The 19,497-nt window shown below is 41.3% G+C and overlaps 1 protein-coding gene across 14 annotated transcripts in view; it reads right to left on the bottom strand.

Moving 5' to 3' along the window:
• plekha5 (pleckstrin homology domain containing, family A member 5) overlaps positions 1-19,497 on the bottom strand; it is a 342,774-nt gene that overhangs the window by 15,877 nt on the left and 307,400 nt on the right. For 10 of the 14 annotated variants that reach the window (XM_072562215.1, XM_072562217.1, XM_072562223.1 and 7 more), the window contains 4 exons: positions 12,397-12,521; positions 11,561-11,788; positions 4,466-4,627; positions 3,459-3,574 (listed from right to left, as the gene is read on the bottom strand). In XM_072562215.1, the coding sequence (XP_072418316.1) occupies positions 3,459-3,574; positions 4,466-4,627; positions 11,561-11,788; positions 12,397-12,521 (631 nt within the window). Of the gene's footprint in view, positions 1-3,458; positions 3,575-4,465; positions 4,641-11,560; positions 11,789-12,396; positions 12,522-19,497 lie in introns of those variants that run through there. The other 4 variants (XM_072562216.1, XM_072562224.1, XM_072562221.1 and 1 more) reach the window with 3 other exon arrangements.

Below are 19,497 nucleotides of genomic sequence, written 5' to 3'. Positions count from 1 at the left end.
CCTTGAACCCTTTCCAAAGCTTTCACATCATTCCTATAATGCGGTGACCAGAACTGTACACAATACTCCAAGTGCAGCTGCACCAGAGCTTTGTACAACTACAGAATGACCTCATAGCTCTGAAACACAATCCCTCTACCAATAAAAGCTAACACACTGTATGCCTTCTTAATAGCCATATCAGCCTGGTTGGCAACTTCCAGGGATCTATGTAAATGGACACAGAGATTTCTCTGCTCACGACACATCCAAGAATCTTACCATTAGCCTAGTACTCTGTATTCCTGTTACTCCTTCTAAAGTGAATCATCTCACACTTTTCCATATTAAACTCCATTTGCCACCTCTCAGCCCAGCTCTGCAGCTTATCTATGTCCCTCTATAACCTGTAACATCCTTTGTCACTATCCACAACTCCACCAACCTTAGTGCCATTTACAAATTTACCAATATATCCTTCTACGCCCTCACCCAGGTCATTTATAAAAATGACAAACAGCACTGACCTCAGAAGAGATCTTTGTAACTCCAGGATGAACATTTCCAACCAACCACCACATCCTGTCTTCTTTCAGCTAGCCAATTTCTGATCCAATGACTTGTAATGTCCCCTTCTGGCTCTTGTTAGCTCTCTCTTTAGGTCTTTCCTGGCTAACTTGTAACTCTCAAGCGTCCTAACATAAGCCTTCTTCTTCCTCTTGACAAGAGATTCAATTTATTTTGTAAACCATGGCTCCCTCACTTGACCGCTTCTTCCCTGCCTGACAGGTACACACTTATCAAGGACACACAGTAGCTGTTCCTTGAATAAGCTTCACATTGTGCCCACCCCTGTAGTTTCCTTCCCCATCCTCTGCATCCTAAATCTTGCCTAATCGCATCATAAATGCCTTTCCGCCAGCAATAACTCTTGCCCTGCGGTATATACCTATCCCTTTCCATCTCTAAAGTAAACATAACTGAATTTTGGTCACTGTCAACAAAGTGCTCACCTACCTCCAAATCTAACACCTGACCAGGTTCATTACTCAGTACTAAGTCCAATGTGGCCTTGCCCCTTGTTGGTCTGTCTACATACTGTGTCAGAAAACACATTGGAAAAAACTGACCCATCTAAAGTACTCGAACTATAGTATTTCCATCAATATTTGGAAAGTTAAAGTCTCCCATAACAACTACACTGCACTCTGGCTCCTATCCAGAATCATCTTTGCTATCCTTTCTTCTACATCTCTAGAACTATTTGGAGGCCAATAGAAAACTCCCAACAGGGTGACCTCTCCTTTTCTGTTTCTAATCTCAGCCCATACTACCTCAGTAGACAAGTCCTCAAATGTCCTCTGTCACTGTAACACTGTCCTTGACTAACAATGCCACAACTCCTCCTATTTTACCATCTTCTCTGCTCTTACTGAAACATCTAAATCCCGGGACCTGCAACAACCATTCCTGTCCCCGCTCTATCCATGTCTCTGAAATGGCCACAACATCAAAATTCCAGTACCAAACCATGCTGCAAGTCCACCCGTCTTATTCCAGACGCTCCTAGCGTTGAAGTAGACACACTTCAAACCATCTTCTGGCTTGCCGGTGAACTCTTGCAACCTCACTTCTGACCTCACTACTCTCAACCTTCAGGACAGTGGAACTATGATTTAGGTTCCCATCCCACTGCTGAATTAGTTTAAACCCTCCCAAACAGCTTTAGCAAGCTACCCCCCACCACCCCCAGGATATTGGTACCCCTCTGGTTCAGGTGTAGACCATCCTGTTTGTTGAAGTCACACTTACTCCAGAATAAGCCCCAATTATCCAGGTGTTCGAAACCCTCCCTCCTGCACCATCCCTGTAGCCATGTGTTCAATTCTTCTCTCTCCCTATTCCTCCCCTCGCTAGCACATAGCATGGGCAACAAACCAGAGATAACAACTCTGTTTGTTCTAGCTCTAAGCTTCCACCTTAGCTCCCTGAATTTCTGCCTTAAATCCCCATCCCTTTTCCTATCCATGTTGTTAGTACCTAGGTGGACTACGACTTGGGGCTGCTCCCCCTCCCCCTCCCCCTCAAGGATCCCGAAAACACGATCCAAGACATTATGAACCCTGGCACCCGAGAAGCACCACACCAAACAGGAGTCTATCTCATTCCCACAGAATCTCCTATCTGTCCCCTAACTGTGGAGTCCCCAATGACTAATGCTCTGCTCATCCCCCCTCTTCCCTTCTGAGCAGCAGGGACAGATTCTGTGCCAGAGACTTGTACCCCATGGCTTATCCCTGGTAGGTCGTCTCACCGCAACAGCTGTTAGATCTGTTGAAAGTCTATCCATTTAGCGTGATGATAGTACCTCACAACACAATAGAGGACATCCATAGTGCTGAAAACAAGACTTGGTCTCCATAAACACTGTGTGGTGGTCACTTCTGAGATGGTTCTGTGACAGGCAGATTGAGGAGAATGAAGTTTTTACCTCATCACCTGCTGCTGACCCAGTCTAGCAGCTATATCCTTTCGGTCTTAACCAGCTCAGTTGGTAGTGGTGCTGTCAATCCACTCTTGGCGATGGACATTGAAGACCCCTATTCTGTACATGCATATTTGCCACCCTCTGTACTTTCTAAGGAGTACTGGAAAGTTGGAGGGTGGCACTGTATGTGGTAATCAGGTGCTTTGCTGCCCATGTTTGACCTCTTGTCATGAGATGTCACTGGGTCTAGTGTGACAGTTGAGGACTCCTAGGATATTCTTTTTCAACCGTGTATCACTGTACCAATACCTCTGCTAGGTCTGTTTGTACGACAGGACAGATCCAGGGACAGTGAAGGAATTGTCTGGAATATTGTGTGTAGGATATGATTCTGAGAATATTAGAATATGACTACTAGAACAGCAACAGCTTTCAATTCTCAACCCAAGATGTTGGTAAGGAGAACTGTGTCAGTTGAAAGAACAGAGTTTGTCACTGTCATTTCTGGTACCTAAAGTGATTCAAATGGCAGTCCAGTTTTATTTCAGTTTTGAGACGTTTTAGCAGTTAAAATGGAATAGCTTTCTAGGCTATTTAAAATGGCAGTTAAGCCTGTGGGTCTGAGGTCACATGTAAACTATGCCAGGTAATGATGGCAGTTTGCATTTCCTAAATGGCATTAGTGAATCAGATGGGTGTTCATCATTACGCCTTTTACATTTCTATTTAAAATACTTCTCTTTAATTCCAGATCTTTAAAACTGAACTCAAATGCCAACATCTGCCATGGTCGGAGTCAATCCCAGGTCCCCTACAAACTATAAACCTCTCTGGATTCCTAATCTAGCAATAATAATTTTTACACCATCACCTCCTGCCATGATGATTGTATATGTTCATGCCATTTAGTAAGAAATACTCACACTGAACAAATATAAAAACACAATTCATTTTTTTTGTCTCATTTCCCAAAAAACAAATAAAAATATACCTGCTTCTGGATTTTATTCCATCAAGATCCTTCTTTTTATCCACAGCTTCGTCAGGGCTTTGTATTTCAGACTCTGCTTCAGTGCACCTTTCAGACATGATCACTTGGCCTGAGGACTATAGAATTGCAAAAACAAAGTGCTTGCATTAAGGATGATGAAGTTGTCTTCAAGGTTTACTATTTATCAAAGACCCTGAATTACAGTGGTAATGTGAAATACTGGAAAGTGGTGCCTTTAAATGCTCACAACTGCATCCATATCTTAGCTGCACCAGAAAAGAGGTTAACATGGCTCTTGTGGCACAGTGGAGACCCAAGTTAAAGCCCAGATGTGGAATAACATCTCTGAACACGTTGATTAGACTAAGTAAAGAAAAGAGGTTAGAGGGGCTCTTATGGTGCAGTGGTAGTATCACTACCCATAAGTCAGGAGGCCTGAGTTCAAGTCGCACTTGCTCCAGAATTATGTAATAACACTTCTGAACAAGTTAGAAAATATTGAAAAGAAGACAGGCAAAAGATAAAATTGAATGAAATGACCACCTCGTAGCCTGCAGGCCTAAGCTTATCCCAAGGCTGGCCTGAAATGGAGCCACAGCCTTTGGATCATTTCTTGAGAAAGTATCATTTTAAGATGTTGAATGTAATTATTTTATAATTGCTCCCTAATATTTTGCTCTGTGTAAACAGTCTTTCACTACTTGACCCTTCATAACGTTTCAAACTCACATCATGCTTCACACGATCACCACTTAATTACTTTAACTCCAGTGAGAAAAAAACTCAAACATGTTTAAGTCCCTCTTCATAACTATTAGCTCGTAATCCTGTTAACATGCCAATTGATCTAAGCTTTGCATTGCTTTTATAACCTCATAATAATGGCCTGTCCAAAGATACATTATACATAAATTCCCCAGAATATTTGTACTTTAGTTATTGTATGCACAAAATAGAGAGTGAGAATGACAAGGCCAAATATCTATCACAAAACAATCTACACTCACATCATTTCCACTTTCTAACTTGTTTTGATTTAGTTCAATGCGTTCTTCTTTTAAGCGAGCAATTTCCTCTGCCGCAGTTTCTTGATGTTGGTCCCAACTATTGTTTCGAACAGCAGCTTCCAACTCTTTGATATTACTTTCAGCAGTTTTATTTCTATGAACCTGAAATAAGAAACTTTTTTGAGAGGATGTGATTGGTTATTTTATAGAACTGACAATCGAGAGGTCTGGAAATAATGTAGAGAATCCTACCATTATAGCTTCAGAATTTGAATTCAGTTTTAAAAATCTCGAAATAAAAAGCAGCAAAAGCAAGAATGAAGTTGTCAAACTGTTGTTAAAAACTCAACTGGATCACAGAGTCCTTTATGGAAAGCCCTGTCCTTGTCTGATCAATCTGATTCCAAAAACTAGGCAATCGATTCTCCACCATCTGTAGCAATGAGCCTCATCACTGATGAAGGGCTTATGCCCGAAACGTCGACTCTCCTGCTCCTCGGATGCTGCCTGACCAGCTGTGCTTTTCCAGCACCACACTCTTCGACTCATCTAGCAAGTCACAATTTTATGAAATGGTGAGTTCTGCTGCCAGTTTTCCATGACAATGTAAGGGTAGTAACTGCAAGCCTTGCTCATATTCCAAGAACAATTAAAAAAGCTCAGTCCAACTTAGTACCTATTCTAAATCACATCTTCTTAAATACAAAATCTAGGTTCTGAAATACAAATTAGTGAAATTTAAGTTCTTTCCAAAGTAAATGCCAAATATTTTTATTTACATTTCAAAAATGTACTTTTTTTCATAGGCATATCTTTATATACATAGTCACGAAAGCAGTTGGTTCTGTACGGTAGCATATGGCGAAACAAAAACAATCATTGGAGTGTGACTCCATCCAGAAAATAAACCCAAGGGATTTCTTACTTGTACAAGACGATATTTACATACATTTGTGATACCCAGAGGGTACGATAACTGAACACACCCCCATTTAACTTTGACAGAAAGACTTTAGATGGTGGTCTTGCCCTGGCTGCCCTATGTTTTATAGCATCTCTCAGCACATAATCCTGTACCTTGGATTGTGCCAGTCTGCAACACTTGGTCGAGGTCACCTCCTTGCTCTGGAAGACCAATACATTTCAGGCAGACTGAAGTGCATCTTTCACAGAACTGATGGTGCTTCAGGCACAGTCGATGTTTATCTCTGTGTGTGTCCCAGGCAACAGACCATAGAGCACAGAGTCTTGCATGTAATTAACTATTAAATTTAATTTGATCGCAAACATAGAACCATAATGGTTTTTCACTTCAATATTCAACAGGAAAAGTTAGTGTGGATTGAAAAACTGATTGGGGACCCATTGCTACCTGAGGGGTAGAGCCTGACAGCAGAATACATTTACTGCTGAAATTGATAGAATTTACAAGATGTGTTGAGGAGGAAAGGGAAGAAGACAGAGGGATTTCATACACAGATCTGACAAAAGAATCCAGAGTTGCATTTGACACATGTACATTGTCAGCCTAATTAAACTTAACTGACACTCTCAATCCTAACCTGATGAAGCTGAATAATACCATGTATCCTGTTAGGACTCTATACTATTCTCTAGTTTCTCTGTTATCGTATGGATGCTTTCAATATAAATTTCCATTCTCCTCGACTGAGAATTCCTGACCACTCTGGTTAACAGAGACCTTCATTATGATCATTCTATTTCATGCACTTCTACCTTTGGTCCTATTCTTCCCTGCCAGGCACAGAATGGGGTTTTCCTTGTTCAAACCTTCAACTACCTCCATATATAGCAGACTATCCACTGTCATTTCTGTTACTTTGATACATCTTCCCCTCCCCCTAATTTTCTGCCCTCCAGTGCATCCCATCCACTTCCCGTACCTCTGCCCTTGAACCCCACCCCTCCAACCACAACAAGAACAGAATCTCCCTGGACCTCCCCTTCCACTCCACTAATTTACAATACAGTGCATTATCCTCCACCATTTTTGCCACCTACAATCAGACCCCACCACTTGAGACATATTTCCCTCCCCATTCCTATCTGCATTCCATGGAGATCATTCCCACACGACTCCATCATTAGGTCCATACAACCTCATCAACTCACCCTCCAGTTCTAGCGCCTTCCATTGCCATCACAAGAGGTGTTAAACCTGCACCCACACCTCCGTTCAAGGCTGCAAAGGATCCTTCCAAATCCGACACAGATTTTCCTGCACATCCAAAAATCTCATCTACTGTATCTGCTGCTCTCAATGTGGTCCCCTCTACATTGGGGAGACAGGACGCCAACTCACATAACGTTTCAGGGAACATCTTTGGGACACACGCACCCAACAACCCCACTGCCCTGTGGCTGACCACTTCAATTCCCCCTCAGCCAAGGATATGCAAGTCCTGGACCACCAAATCCAAGCCACCCAATGCCTGGAGGAAGAATGCCTCATCTTCCTCCTTGGGACCTCCAACCACATAGCATCAACGTTGACTTCACCAGTTTCCTCATGACCCCTCCCCTCACCCTCATCCCAGATCCAACCCTCCAACTCAGCACTGCCCTTTTGATCTGTCCTACCTGTCCATCTTCCTTTCCACCTATCTTCTCCATCCTCCTCTCTGGCCTATCACTATCACCCCCGCCTGCATCTTCCCAGCTATGTTCCCCCCAACACCTATTTATCTCTCAGCAACCACCCCCCACCCCAACGCTCTTGATGAAGGGCTTATGCCTAAAACGTTGACTCTCCTGCTGCCTGACCTGCTGAGCCTTTCCAGCACCACACTTTTCGACTCTGCACTCCGCAGCAACTTTCCACACAAGGACAGGAGATGCAACATCTGTTCTCTTCCCTCGTTACTCACCATCCAAGTCCAAACACTGCTTCCATATAAAAACACAATTTACTTGTAATTTAACATGATGTGTTCATTGTTCACAATGAGGTCTCCTCAAATACAGACTCAGCTGATGGTGACTTTGTGAAACATCTCCATTCAGTCCATAAGCATGAACCTGGAATTTCCAATCAGTTGTCATTTTAATTCTCTTTTTTTTAATATACATACATTGGTGAAATGTGGTGTCACTGGCTGTGCCAACATTTAATGCCCATCCCTAGATGCCCTTGAGAAGGTAGTGGTGAGCTGCTTTCTTGAACTGCTGTAGCTCATTTGGTGTAAATAGATCCATCATGTCACTCAAGAGGGAGTTCCAGGATCATTACTCAGTGACCTAAAAGGAAAGGCAATATATTTCTATATCAGGATGGTGTGTAGTTTGGAGGGGAACTTGCGACTGGTGGTGTTCCCATATGTATCTGCTGTCTTTCATCTGTGAAATGATAGAGGTTGTGGTTTGGAAGGTGTTGTAAGTAACACTGGACAATTTCTGCAATGCATCTTGCAGGTGGTGCCCATTGCTGCTACTAAGCCTAACGGAGGAGAATGTGAATGCTTGTGCAAGTGGTGCCAATCAAGTGGCAACTTTGTCTTGTAGATGGTGAACAAGCTTTAGGGATTCAGGTGTTGAGCTACTTGCTGCAGAATTGCTAGCTACTGACCTGCCCTTGTAGCCACAGTACTTAAATGATGAGTCCAGATCAGTTTCTGATCAGTGTTGAGTCCCAGGATGTTGACAGTCAAGGATTTGTTAATGGTAATGATACTGAATATCAAGGGGCAATAGTTAGATTCTCTCTTGTTGGAAATGGCTAGCACAAAATAACTTTTGTGCTACAATGTTACTTGCTATGTGTCAGCCCAAGCCTGAATATTGTCTATGCCCTAATGAAAGCAGATGCTGGAAATGTGAAACAAACACAGAATGCTGGAGAAACTCAGCAAGTCTGGCAGCATCTGTGGAGAGAAATACTGTTAGCATTTTGAGTCTGCTAAGAGTTCTGAAGAAGAGTGGTATTAGACCTGAAATTCTAACTCTATTTCTCTCTACTGATGCTGCTAGACCTACTGAGTATCTCCAGCATTCACTGTGATTGTCTAGGTCTTGCTACAAGTGAACATGGAATACTCCAGTACCTGAACATGGCACAACCCAGCAGCAATTTCAGACTTCATGATAGAGGGATGGTCATTGATTAAGCAGCTGAAGACGGTTGGGCCAAAGACATTTCCCTGAGCAACTACTGCAGAGATGTCCTGAGCTGGAAAACTGATCTCCGAACAACCTTTCCATCCCTATCTCCTGCAGCATTCTAATGATGTGTTAGCTCAAGGAACACTACCTCATCTTTTAACAGAGCACTTTACAGTCCTCTGGACACAATATCAATTCAACAACTGCAGATTAATCTCTACTGATTTTGCTTCATTTCTCTTTGCAAGGTTTGGATTTTTTCTCTTGTTCCTTATGTTTGCTTTGAGATAGCTGTTACCCAGAATCCTGCCACTCATGCCACCTCTACTTACATCTTTTGGTTCTTTACTTGTCCTATTACCATTTCCTATGACCATACACCATGAGTGTTTATTTTCAATCTCTTGGCATTCACTTCATTACAGACTTTACGTTTTGCTCTTTTACCATCTTGCCCCATCCTCCCACATCCTCACCCTATTCACTTCCTTCAAAATCTTCTCATTTTTCCCCATTTCTGATGAAAGATCACAGATGTAAAATGACATCTTCGCTTTTCTCATTTTACCAATGCTGACAGACCTGCTGAGTACTTCTGCTTATATGATATTATTCCTTTTGTTCAGGAAGTACAGTCTTTCAATTATGACTGATTAAAATTCCACTGCCATTTTCACCCCCTGAGTAATTTTTCCTATAAGTAAGAAAAAATGCAATAAGGGGAAACATTCTTTGGGGACAACCAAACAACTTCATTTTTAGTAACAAATTTTCAATTGTTGATTGTTAGGTAACAATGTAACTACAACTTCTAACAGGGTGGACTTAGTTTGTGTTTAATTCCTACATGTCAACCTTGCCCAAACCTCATTGTTTTAAAGTTGTTGAACCAATTTCTTCAACTATTGCAGACCATCTGGTGCAGATACACTCACTGTGCGGTCAGGAAGGACCTGTTTTATTTCTTTTGGCCTTTTCTTACATGGCTTTTGTACAATCAAGTTGCTTGTTAGGCCATTTTAGAGGCATGTTACATGTAGGCCAGATCATATAAAGAGGGCAGATTTACATCCCTAAAAAGTGTATTAATGAACCAGATCGATTTCATAACAATTCGATAATTCCACAGTCACTATTACCGAGGTTAACTTTGATTCCAGATTAATTACCAAAATTCAGAGTTACTAATCCTTATTTCAATGCATAACAAATTATAAACTGGTGTGAAGTGCTTAATTAAAATAAATCATCAATTTTGTTTCACAGTTTTCAAAACTGATTCCTTTTAAGTTCAAAAAAGTGTGAAGAAAGTATTCCTGTTATCAGGGTGTCTGATTGTTGCACAGGTCAAGCTACCATTTAAAAAAAACACATTGTGAATAGTCCTCTCTAGGCAAAGCGATTCAGTCTCTTTGGAAATGACTAAGCGATGAGATGTATTTGTGGAATTGCACAACCAGAGGTTCCGAACCATGCCAGAAGATTAAATGTTAATATAAATAAGATGTCCATGGGAAAAATGTAGTGACTTGCTGGTGAGAAACTAGACCTGAAATAATCTCCACAATTAAAAACAATTTATGGATTCAATATGAATCATTAAGTGCATTGGCGATGTGACTAATGCAATTAGTAGATGACACATCTATGACACATCTAAGTGGACATCCAAAACCAAGTTTACATCACTGACCTTTTCTGACTACACCAAAACTCATATGAATCATTTCAATGTCTTAAAATATTGCAGTGATCATTCAGACAGAATAAATACAAGTCACTTTTTCTTGACTCAGCTGAATGTCTGGCACATATGGAAACCGATCATCACTTTCAAAAGTCTTTCAAACAAAGTACTGAAACTTCAGAGGCAGAGTTTACATTCTTCAAATACATCTGCCCATTTCTTTTTCAAGAGGGGTTCAGCAATGATTGGCACAGGCAAGATTTAGAAATTCCCATACATTGGGGTAAAAGTCTGAAGTTCTAAAATTTTCTTATACAGAGCAAAGATAAAACTTCCTGTTACTTGGCCATGCATGGTTGGTCTACCCATTAGGGCAATGGCATGTACTTGGAGGAATTCCAGCTGCCAGTGGCAAGCTCCTTTCTCCCACCACTGCACCCACAAAGCATAACTATTAAGTCAAACTGATTGGTCAGACAACAATAACAGTAGACTGTGAATTGACTGGTATATGAATCAGATGACAGACTTTGCCACAAAGGATTTATTCATCTATAATTATCATCGTAAAGCTGGACACACCTTGAAGTGCCTACGCCCAAAGGCGACATACAGTCACAGAGATATACAGTACAGAAACAGACCTTTTGGTCCAACTCATCCATGCTGACCAGATATCCTAACCTAATCTTGTCCATTTGCCAGCACTTGGCCCATATCCCTCTCAAGCCTTCCTATTCATCGACCTGTCCAGATGCCTTTTAAATGCTGCAATAGTACCGGCCTCCTCCACTTCCGCTGGCAGTTTAGCCCATACACTCTCAACCCTCTGCGTGAAAAAGTTGCCCCTTAGGTCCCTTTTATATCATTCCTCTCTCACCACATGTTCTTCATGTCTTTGCCATTCATTTCCAAAGACAATGGTTACGAGTTGGCTAAGTCCAATAATTATATTTGACTCTTCTCAGCCTTTTTACTGTGTGGATATTTTAAGATCTAATGGACATGTGAGAGAAATAAAGAAACATTCTGCCCTAATTGTTTGATTCTGACCAGAACTAATGTATCGATTCAAATGACTAGCCAATAAATGTGAGGGCTTCTAGATCCCTCTTTCATACACAGAAGTTAAAATTAAGAATTAACATTTCATACAAACTAATTGGTTTTTAAAAAAAACAGGTCTGCAATTCAGGGCAGGGCAGGGCAACATCACCAGAGAATATTCATTCTCCACTTCTCCCTTCAATTCCAAAAATCATTTATTCAATTGAACCTACTGAACTTACTGAATACTTATCTCCAGAATGAAGTGGCTTTATCTGGTTCTTTTCTCTTGATAGACCTTTTGCTGGTGATTGATCTTGCAGACTTATCAAATTTAATCCTTTCCTTTTATCTCTTAGAGAAGCTTGCTGATGGCGTTTTATCCTTTCAAGTTGTTCCTCAACGCTCATTCGAGGTCGTGGACCTTCTGCCAGGAAAAGCTGCTCAACTGCACTCCTGGGTCTTTCCTGCTAGAATGACATTTAATCACATTTAACAAATATGCTGTTCTATTTAGGGGAAAAAAAAAGACGCAATGCCTAATTGTTTGTGGTCGAGTAAGTGGCTGCTTGATTTTGTTCTCAAATTAGCATGCTCTGCTGCCATTCCAGCCTTTCAGTACTGATGCATTCTAGGTTTTTCATTCCCAGCAGAAATATTGTTTATGCAAAAGCACTAATTGGTCAATCCCTCAGGAATTTCCTTAAGTAACAGTGTGAACAAAGTGGAATAAAGTTTCCAAGTTTTAATAAAGGAAAGCAAAGGAGTTTATTTCCTGGAGATTTGGAACATGAAAGAGTTGTATTAGAATGAAGAAGAGATAATAACAAAATGCGATTTGTGTATTTGGATTTCCTCTTTCAAGTTAATGTTGGAGTTTGCATGCAAACTGTTCAGAATTGTGAACAACTAATGGATAAAAATACATAAATCACATTATTATCAGCATAGATTGTGAAGAACTTAAATAATTCAATTTTCAGTGCTTCTCTAAATAAAACAATCTGCAGGTTACACAGAAGTTTGGACTGACGAACTTTAATTAACAATATTTTTGCTAGTAAATCCTTATACATACCATGCTAGGTACAATTCCATCCATTTTCCGATGCTTTCTTAAAGTAACATAAGAAGCAATTGTAGAAGATTCAGGCATTGGTGATTTGCTTCGAGGAGGAACTATACCAACTGGAAAAGACAAACCTGCAAACATGGAAGTTTAGTGAAATAAATAGCTTTAAAATATCTTTGTTGCCCATCTCATGCAATACACTGAACCTGAATGTCAATATGAGCAAGCTTATTTTTACAATGCTACAGGCAAAAACCAATAAACACCAAAAGAGCACCAGTTCAAAATAGGGAGAAAAATATTTTGCCTATTCCATTCTGATTCTTCAAATTATTAGTTGTTAGATGTGCTTTAATATCAAAACACAACTGGAACTGTTACATACTGGATCAAAGATAGAAACACAATTTTGATTCATGTTGAGCCTGATCGTGCATTGCCATTCCACATATATTTTAGCTATGACATTACAAAGTATCTTTGTTGCATGAAGTTACTATTATTTACTAAGGTTAGAGGCATGAAGGATTCCTTTCTTAATCCAACTCCTCTAGTGGCCATATGGTTTGAATTTAAAAGAGATGGTTACATAGCCAATTACATAAGTATCCCCATAAGTTCACTGTCAGAAACGAGTTAGAACATAGAACAGTACAGCACAGAACAGGCCCTTCAGCCCACGATGTTGTGCCGACCATTGATCCTCATGTGAGGTAAGCCTAATGTACAAACTCTCAAATTTCTGTGACCATATGCATGTCCAGCAGTCTCTTAAATATCCCCAATGACCTCACTTCCACAACTGCTGCTGGCAACGCATTCCATGCCCTCACAACTCTCTGTGCAAAGAACCCACCTCTGACATCCCCTCTATACTTTCCACTAAACAGCTTAAAACTATGACCCCTCATGTTAACAATTTCTGCCCTGGGAAAAAGTCTCTGGCTATCAACTCTATCTATGCCTCTCATTATCTTGTACACCTCAATTAGGTCCCCTCTCTTCCTTTTTTCCAGTGAAAAAAGTCCGAGCTCAGTCAACCTCTCCTCGTAAAATAAGCCCTCCAGTCCAGGCAGCATCCTGGCAAACCTCCTCTGGACCCTCTCCAAAGCATCCATATCTTTCCTATAAAAGGGCGACCAGAACTGGACACAGCATTCCAAATGCGGTCTAACCAAAGTTTTATAGAGCTGCAACAAGATCTCACGACTCTTAAACTCAATCCCCCTGTTAATGAAAGCCAAAATACTACATGCTTTCTTAACAACCCTGTCCACTTGGGTGGCCATTTTAAGGGATCTATGTACCTGCACACCAAGATCCCACCGTTCCTCCACACTGCCAAGAATCCTATCTTTAATCCTGTACTCAACTTTCAAGTTCGACCTTCCAAAATGCATCATCTCGCATTTATCCAGGTTGAACTCCATCTGCCATCTCTCAGCCCATCTCTGCATCCTGTCAATGTCACACTGCAGCCTACAACAATCCTCTATACTGTCAACAACATCTCCAACCTTTGTGTCGCCTGCAAACTTGCTAACCCATCCTTCAATCCCCTCATCCAAGTCATTAATAAAAATTACAAAGAGTAGAGTCCTAAGAATAGAGCTCGGTGGAACAGCACTCACCACTGACTTCCAGGCAGAATATTTTCCTTCCACTACCACTTGCTGTCTTCTGTCGACCAGCCAATTCTGTATCCATACAGCTAAATTTCCCTGTATCCAATTCCTCCTGACCTTCTGAACGAGCCTCCCATGGGGAACCTTATTAAATGCCTTGCTGAAGTCCAAATACACAACATTCACTGCTCAACCCTCATCAACTTGTCTAATAACATCCTCAATGGTTTCTTCAGTTAATAAATAATATTTCCTTTATTATAAATAAAATTTACTCCAACAAACATGCAATGATTACTGACAAAAGATTTAGGTCATGAAAATCCAAAATTAGATTCTAATATCTAATACTTGTGGGCGGCACAGTGGTTAGCACTGCTGCCTCACAGCACCGGAAATCCGGGTTCAATTCCCGCCTGAGGTGCTGACTGTGTGGAGTTTGCATGTTCTCCCCATGTCTGCGTGGGTTTCCTCCGGGTGCTCCGGTTTCCTCCCACAGTCCAAAGATGTGCAGGTCAGGTGAAATTGGCCATGCTAAATTGTCCGTAGTGTTAGGTAAGGGGTAAATGTAGGGGTATGGGTGGGTTGCGCTTTGGCGGGTCGGTGTGGACTTGTTGGGCCGAAGGGCCTGTTTCCACACTAATGTAATGTAATCTAGATTCAACACAAAGCAAACATGTGGAGTACATCAGCTTTGGTTTAACATGCTACATAGCAAATGTAGTCAACATATAACTCAGCAACCCCAGGCATATGCTATAAGTACTTATCTGCCTGAAATTGCTTCCTTGCTTTAGTGCCTCTCAGTTCTGACTTTAACTGTTCAGTCATTGTTAAATGTTCTGAGTGTTGCAATAGAAACCTCATAACAAACCTCATACTTAGCAAGAGGCAAAATCAATAGTCAATAAGTAGCAGACAGTAATGGTATGTACTGCTCCCTGCACGTTCAATATTCACAGATTACTAGCTTACACTGTACAAATGGATAAAAAGAGAAAATGGATATCATTATAACTGTCAGAGGATCTATTCAACCTACTTCAGCAGGCAGATAAAAGCAAAGTACCACAGATGCTGGAAATCTGAAGCAAGCACAGATAATGTTGGAGAAACCTCAAAGCTCTACCAGCATCTGTGGAGTGTCCAGTATGACTCTCCTTCAAACTTGAAATGTTAACTCTGTTTCACCCTCTACAGATGCTCCCAAACCTGAGTTTTTCCATAGCTTTGTGTTTGTTGCAGGCAGACATGGCACCCAGTTAAACATCTTATCCACAATCAGAACCTCTAATGTTACAGCACTTTCCCAGCACATTACTTAAGTTAAATCTTGTATTTGAGTCTTGGAAAGGTGTTTCAACCCATCATCAGCTAACTTGGAGATAACAGTGCAATCTACTGAGCTAAGCTGAGACAAAAAAAATTCCTGAGAGTTACTTGATTCCTTTGAAGTTGAGAAACATGTTACAGAACTTTATGGGAATGGTAACATAGTCGTAATATAACTCTTCTATTAATCCATAGGCAAAAGTGAGGACTGCAACTGCTGGAGATTAGAGTCGAGAGTGTGGTGCTGGAAAAGCACAGGAGGTCAGTCAGCATCCGAGGACCCTTGTCTAGTCTGGCCAGTATGTGCTCCAGGTTCACAACAATACGATTAACTCTAAACTGCTCTCTCAAATAGCCCCGGAAATCACTGAGTTTCTATCTAAATGATAAAGAAATATGTTTTTAAAAAATGGATGAATAGACAGTGGAAAGGAATCCCAGAATAAGTTGCAAAGTTAAATTTTGTCGAGTTTCCCCTCGAAAGTCCTCCCCATCATCTACAAAGCTGTGATATTGACTAATTGCACAACAGCCTGACACACTCACCATCGTTGAGAATGTCTTGCCCATGAGTTGCCAGCTCAATAACATACATTCAGAAAGGTGTTGGCCTGGGAGATCTCAAAGTCAACATGGGAACCATGAAGTCCAATTGCATCAGGCCAACATGGGCAAGGAAATATGCAGGTTAACCATCTACTGTTCTACTTCAATATTCCTCCAAATTTGAAAAATCGAGGTGGTACAGAGAATTGACTTCTGGTGTCAACATGCAAATCTATTACAAAGAGTGACCACTTAACACAATCACTGACCAATTTGGCTGAATCCTGAAGGACATGTATGCTGTACAAGGCATTCAGCAGATGTTGGAAGCACTAAAAAGATGGATAATTCTACTTGACTTCATCATTTTGCTGAAAGTATTGGTAAGACAGACCACTGCATCGTCCTTGTGGAGACAAAAGTTCTGTCTTCCCATAGAGGCTACTTACCATTGAGTTGTGTGACAGCATCATAAAATGGCATAAATTAAGAACGAATCCAGCAAGTAAAAGCTGGGCATTCATAAGGCACTGTGGCCACAATCAGCAGAATTGTATTTAATGACGACCTGTAGTCTTATTGATTTTGCATATTCCTCAATTTACTATTAAGGCAGGGCCAAGCCCAATTCAATAGCAAGGCCAGGACAATATTTTAGGAACAGCAACACACAGCCTTTCATTACATTAGTTGGCAGCTTTCATTATGGTACAATTCACGTGGTCAGCAGCATGTGGTAGTATCAAGGGCTCCACTTTGCCAAGCAGCTTTTGCTGCATTTGTTGAAGTCATTAAGAAGCTGTGCTGAATTGTTCATCATGTTTTCTTAGTCCACTTCTCAGCCAGGTGAGCTTTCCATTTCTCCTTAACTCTTCTGATGTCTCTCTAAACAATGAGCATCTGGACTCCCTTTCCATTGGCAGTTGTCTCCCATTATGTGTCCATGTTTACAATTTTCATAACCTTATATGTTGGTGTTTTTGTGGGAAGGGGTGGGTGCACAGCAAGTTGTGACTCAATGTACAGATGGTTTTTGGAATATAGTCATCATACATCCAATGGACATGGGCCAAGCAAGTACCAATGCCATTCAATAAATGATCGTTACATGTTGACAAAATTAGTATGCTACAGGATCTCGAGGTGGTGATTTTACCCCACCAAGGCATACTGAGACTACAGTCATTCAGAGACTACATATTTGCAAAGTTGAAAGTTATGTTGTCTTTTCTTGTGCTTGGCTTAAATTATCCAGGTCTACCTACCGTGCTGAAAATATAGTCTTGGGAGACCTGCAGTTTGAGGTTCTCAGTCAAGTTGCTTTTGTTCCACATGCACTTAGGACAATAGTTTTCGTGATGTGTACATTGGTTTCAGCATCAAATGACAAATTGCCTGTGATTGTGGAACTTAGATATCAGCAACCTCCACTGTCACATTGACAGCATTTTGTTTTGGGTCTTAAGTGAGGCTGAACAGCTTTCCGAGGAGAAAGTGAGGACTGCAGCTGCTCGAGATCAGAGCTGAAAATGTGTTGCTGGAAAAGCGCAGCAGGTCAGGCAGCATCCAAGGAACAGGAGAATCGAATCGACATTGCCCGAAACGTCAATTCGATTCTCCTGTTCCTTGGATGCTGCCTGACCTGCTACGCTTTTCCAGCAACACATTTTCAGCTCTGAACAGCTTTCCATCAGAGATGAATATGCTGGAGTATGTGCATCGGAATACAACCTGATTTGACCTCATTGTGAAGCTCAAACTCTGGCATTGCTCCATCAGGGCTAATCTTAAGCCGCAGGTTATCATGAAAGGAGAAGATAAAAATTATTAGCTTCAGCAGGTAGCCATTTTACTTCAGCAGCTTAAATTGACCACTTATGCGCATATAATAATGGTCTTGTCTGGTCGAGAATAACAGTCGTCCTTTTTCTTCATGGCATTTCTCTTGCAGCTGTCAAGATTGAGATGATCATGTCAATCAGATATCTACAGCCTTACAAGGGCCACATGGGCAATACTCTACCCACAATGCTCAGGAGTGAAATGCTTTGGTAGTTGTTGCAATCACTGGAATCTTTCTTGTTCCTGTTACAGGGCAAAAGTTTTTGCATCACACATATCCTGGGCACCATATCCTTTTCCAGCAAGACAGAAGTTCTCGCAGATGCTTCAAGAGTGCTGGTTTCTCAGGCGACTGACTGTGGAGTTTGCACGTTCTCCCCATGTCTGCGTGGGTTTCCTCCGGCTGCTCCGGTTTCCTCCCACAGTCCAAAAATGTGCAGGTCAGGTGAATTGGCCATGCTATATTGCCCGTAGTGTTAGGTAAGGGGTAGATGTAGGGGTATGGGTGGGTTGCGCTTCGGCGGGGTGGTGTGGACTTGTTGGGCCGAAGGGCCTGTTTCCACACTGTAAGTAATCTAATCTAATCTTTACTAATAGTCAGCACACCAATAGCTTGGTTAGGTTCCTTCAATACCAGTTTGACATCAAGTGTTTCACTGGCAAGCATAGTTTCTCTGTTGCATACAGAAGCCTCAGTGATCATATTCTCCCCTGACTACAGCCCAATGTTGTGTTCCATACAGCGATACTAGCTTTGAACTACAATTTTCTCTTCTTGTTTCCAGTGTGCTGACTGCAGAATTGTGGATTCCAGTGTGGACTAATTTTAAAGTGTGTTTGTTCAATTAAGCCAAGAAATGCTGGCTTTTATTTGAATAGGCAGCACAGTTAACATTGATATAAAGATGGTCCTTCTGCTTCACTTGTTGCATTGGACCCTGGTGCACACCACAAAGGGATCTTTATTACAATTAGTACTAAGGTGGCTCTGCCTTGGTAATTGAGGTCATGACTGGGGATAATCAGGTCTCTAGCTGCCAATGGATGCCCCTAATCACCCTTTAGTATGGATCACTGAGAAAAAAAATGTTATTTACCCAAAGCTTAGTTTAGTAGCAAAGTATGTGTAGTTTCTATACAGTTCCATTTATCTTTCCAATGCCATGCTATCTGAGGCAAAAATGTCATCACACTGAATCCCCTCAGTAGGTAAAGACATGCTGTCTCAGTATGGCTATCGACAGAATCATTGAGTGCCTTGTAGAAGTGGTCTTTCAATTCTATTGTGCAGCGTGACAGTGGGAGCTTAAGCACTCATGGGGTTTACTGGCCCTGTTTGAGTTGAGGTGGATAGACAGGACACGTTCTGAAACATATTTTGGTTTTGTCATTAACAGCTGAAAGTTCCTTACAGTGAGTCCTTCAAAATTCTACCCTCCTTGACAAACATGTAGTGCTTTTGTTTCAATTATCCTTTTAGCGAGTCTTGAGTTTTGCAAAAAGGCAACTTTCATCCTTTGAAGTTTCATGCCAATCACATCAGCTTGCAGACACCGGCAATCAGTTGCAAACCATCAGTTAGCCCTGTGCACCTGATCCTGACTTTTCAGCTTGCCAATGAAGGAGTCATCCCCATGTGTTTCTGTTTTCCTGATGCAATGGATTTGGTTCATTTGTTAAGCAAAGACTCTAAATTCCATATATATTAAAATAGTTGGATTGTGGTGAGTTAGCACCTTACTTGTTGGATGCTGGTTGACTT

The sequence above is a fragment of the Chiloscyllium punctatum genome, chromosome 44, assembly GCF_047496795.1.
Source record: "Chiloscyllium punctatum isolate Juve2018m chromosome 44, sChiPun1.3, whole genome shotgun sequence".
NCBI lineage: Eukaryota > Metazoa > Chordata > Chondrichthyes > Orectolobiformes > Hemiscylliidae > Chiloscyllium > Chiloscyllium punctatum.
Note: the sequence above shows the minus strand (reverse complement) of the source record. Positions and strands in the feature narration are given on the sequence as shown.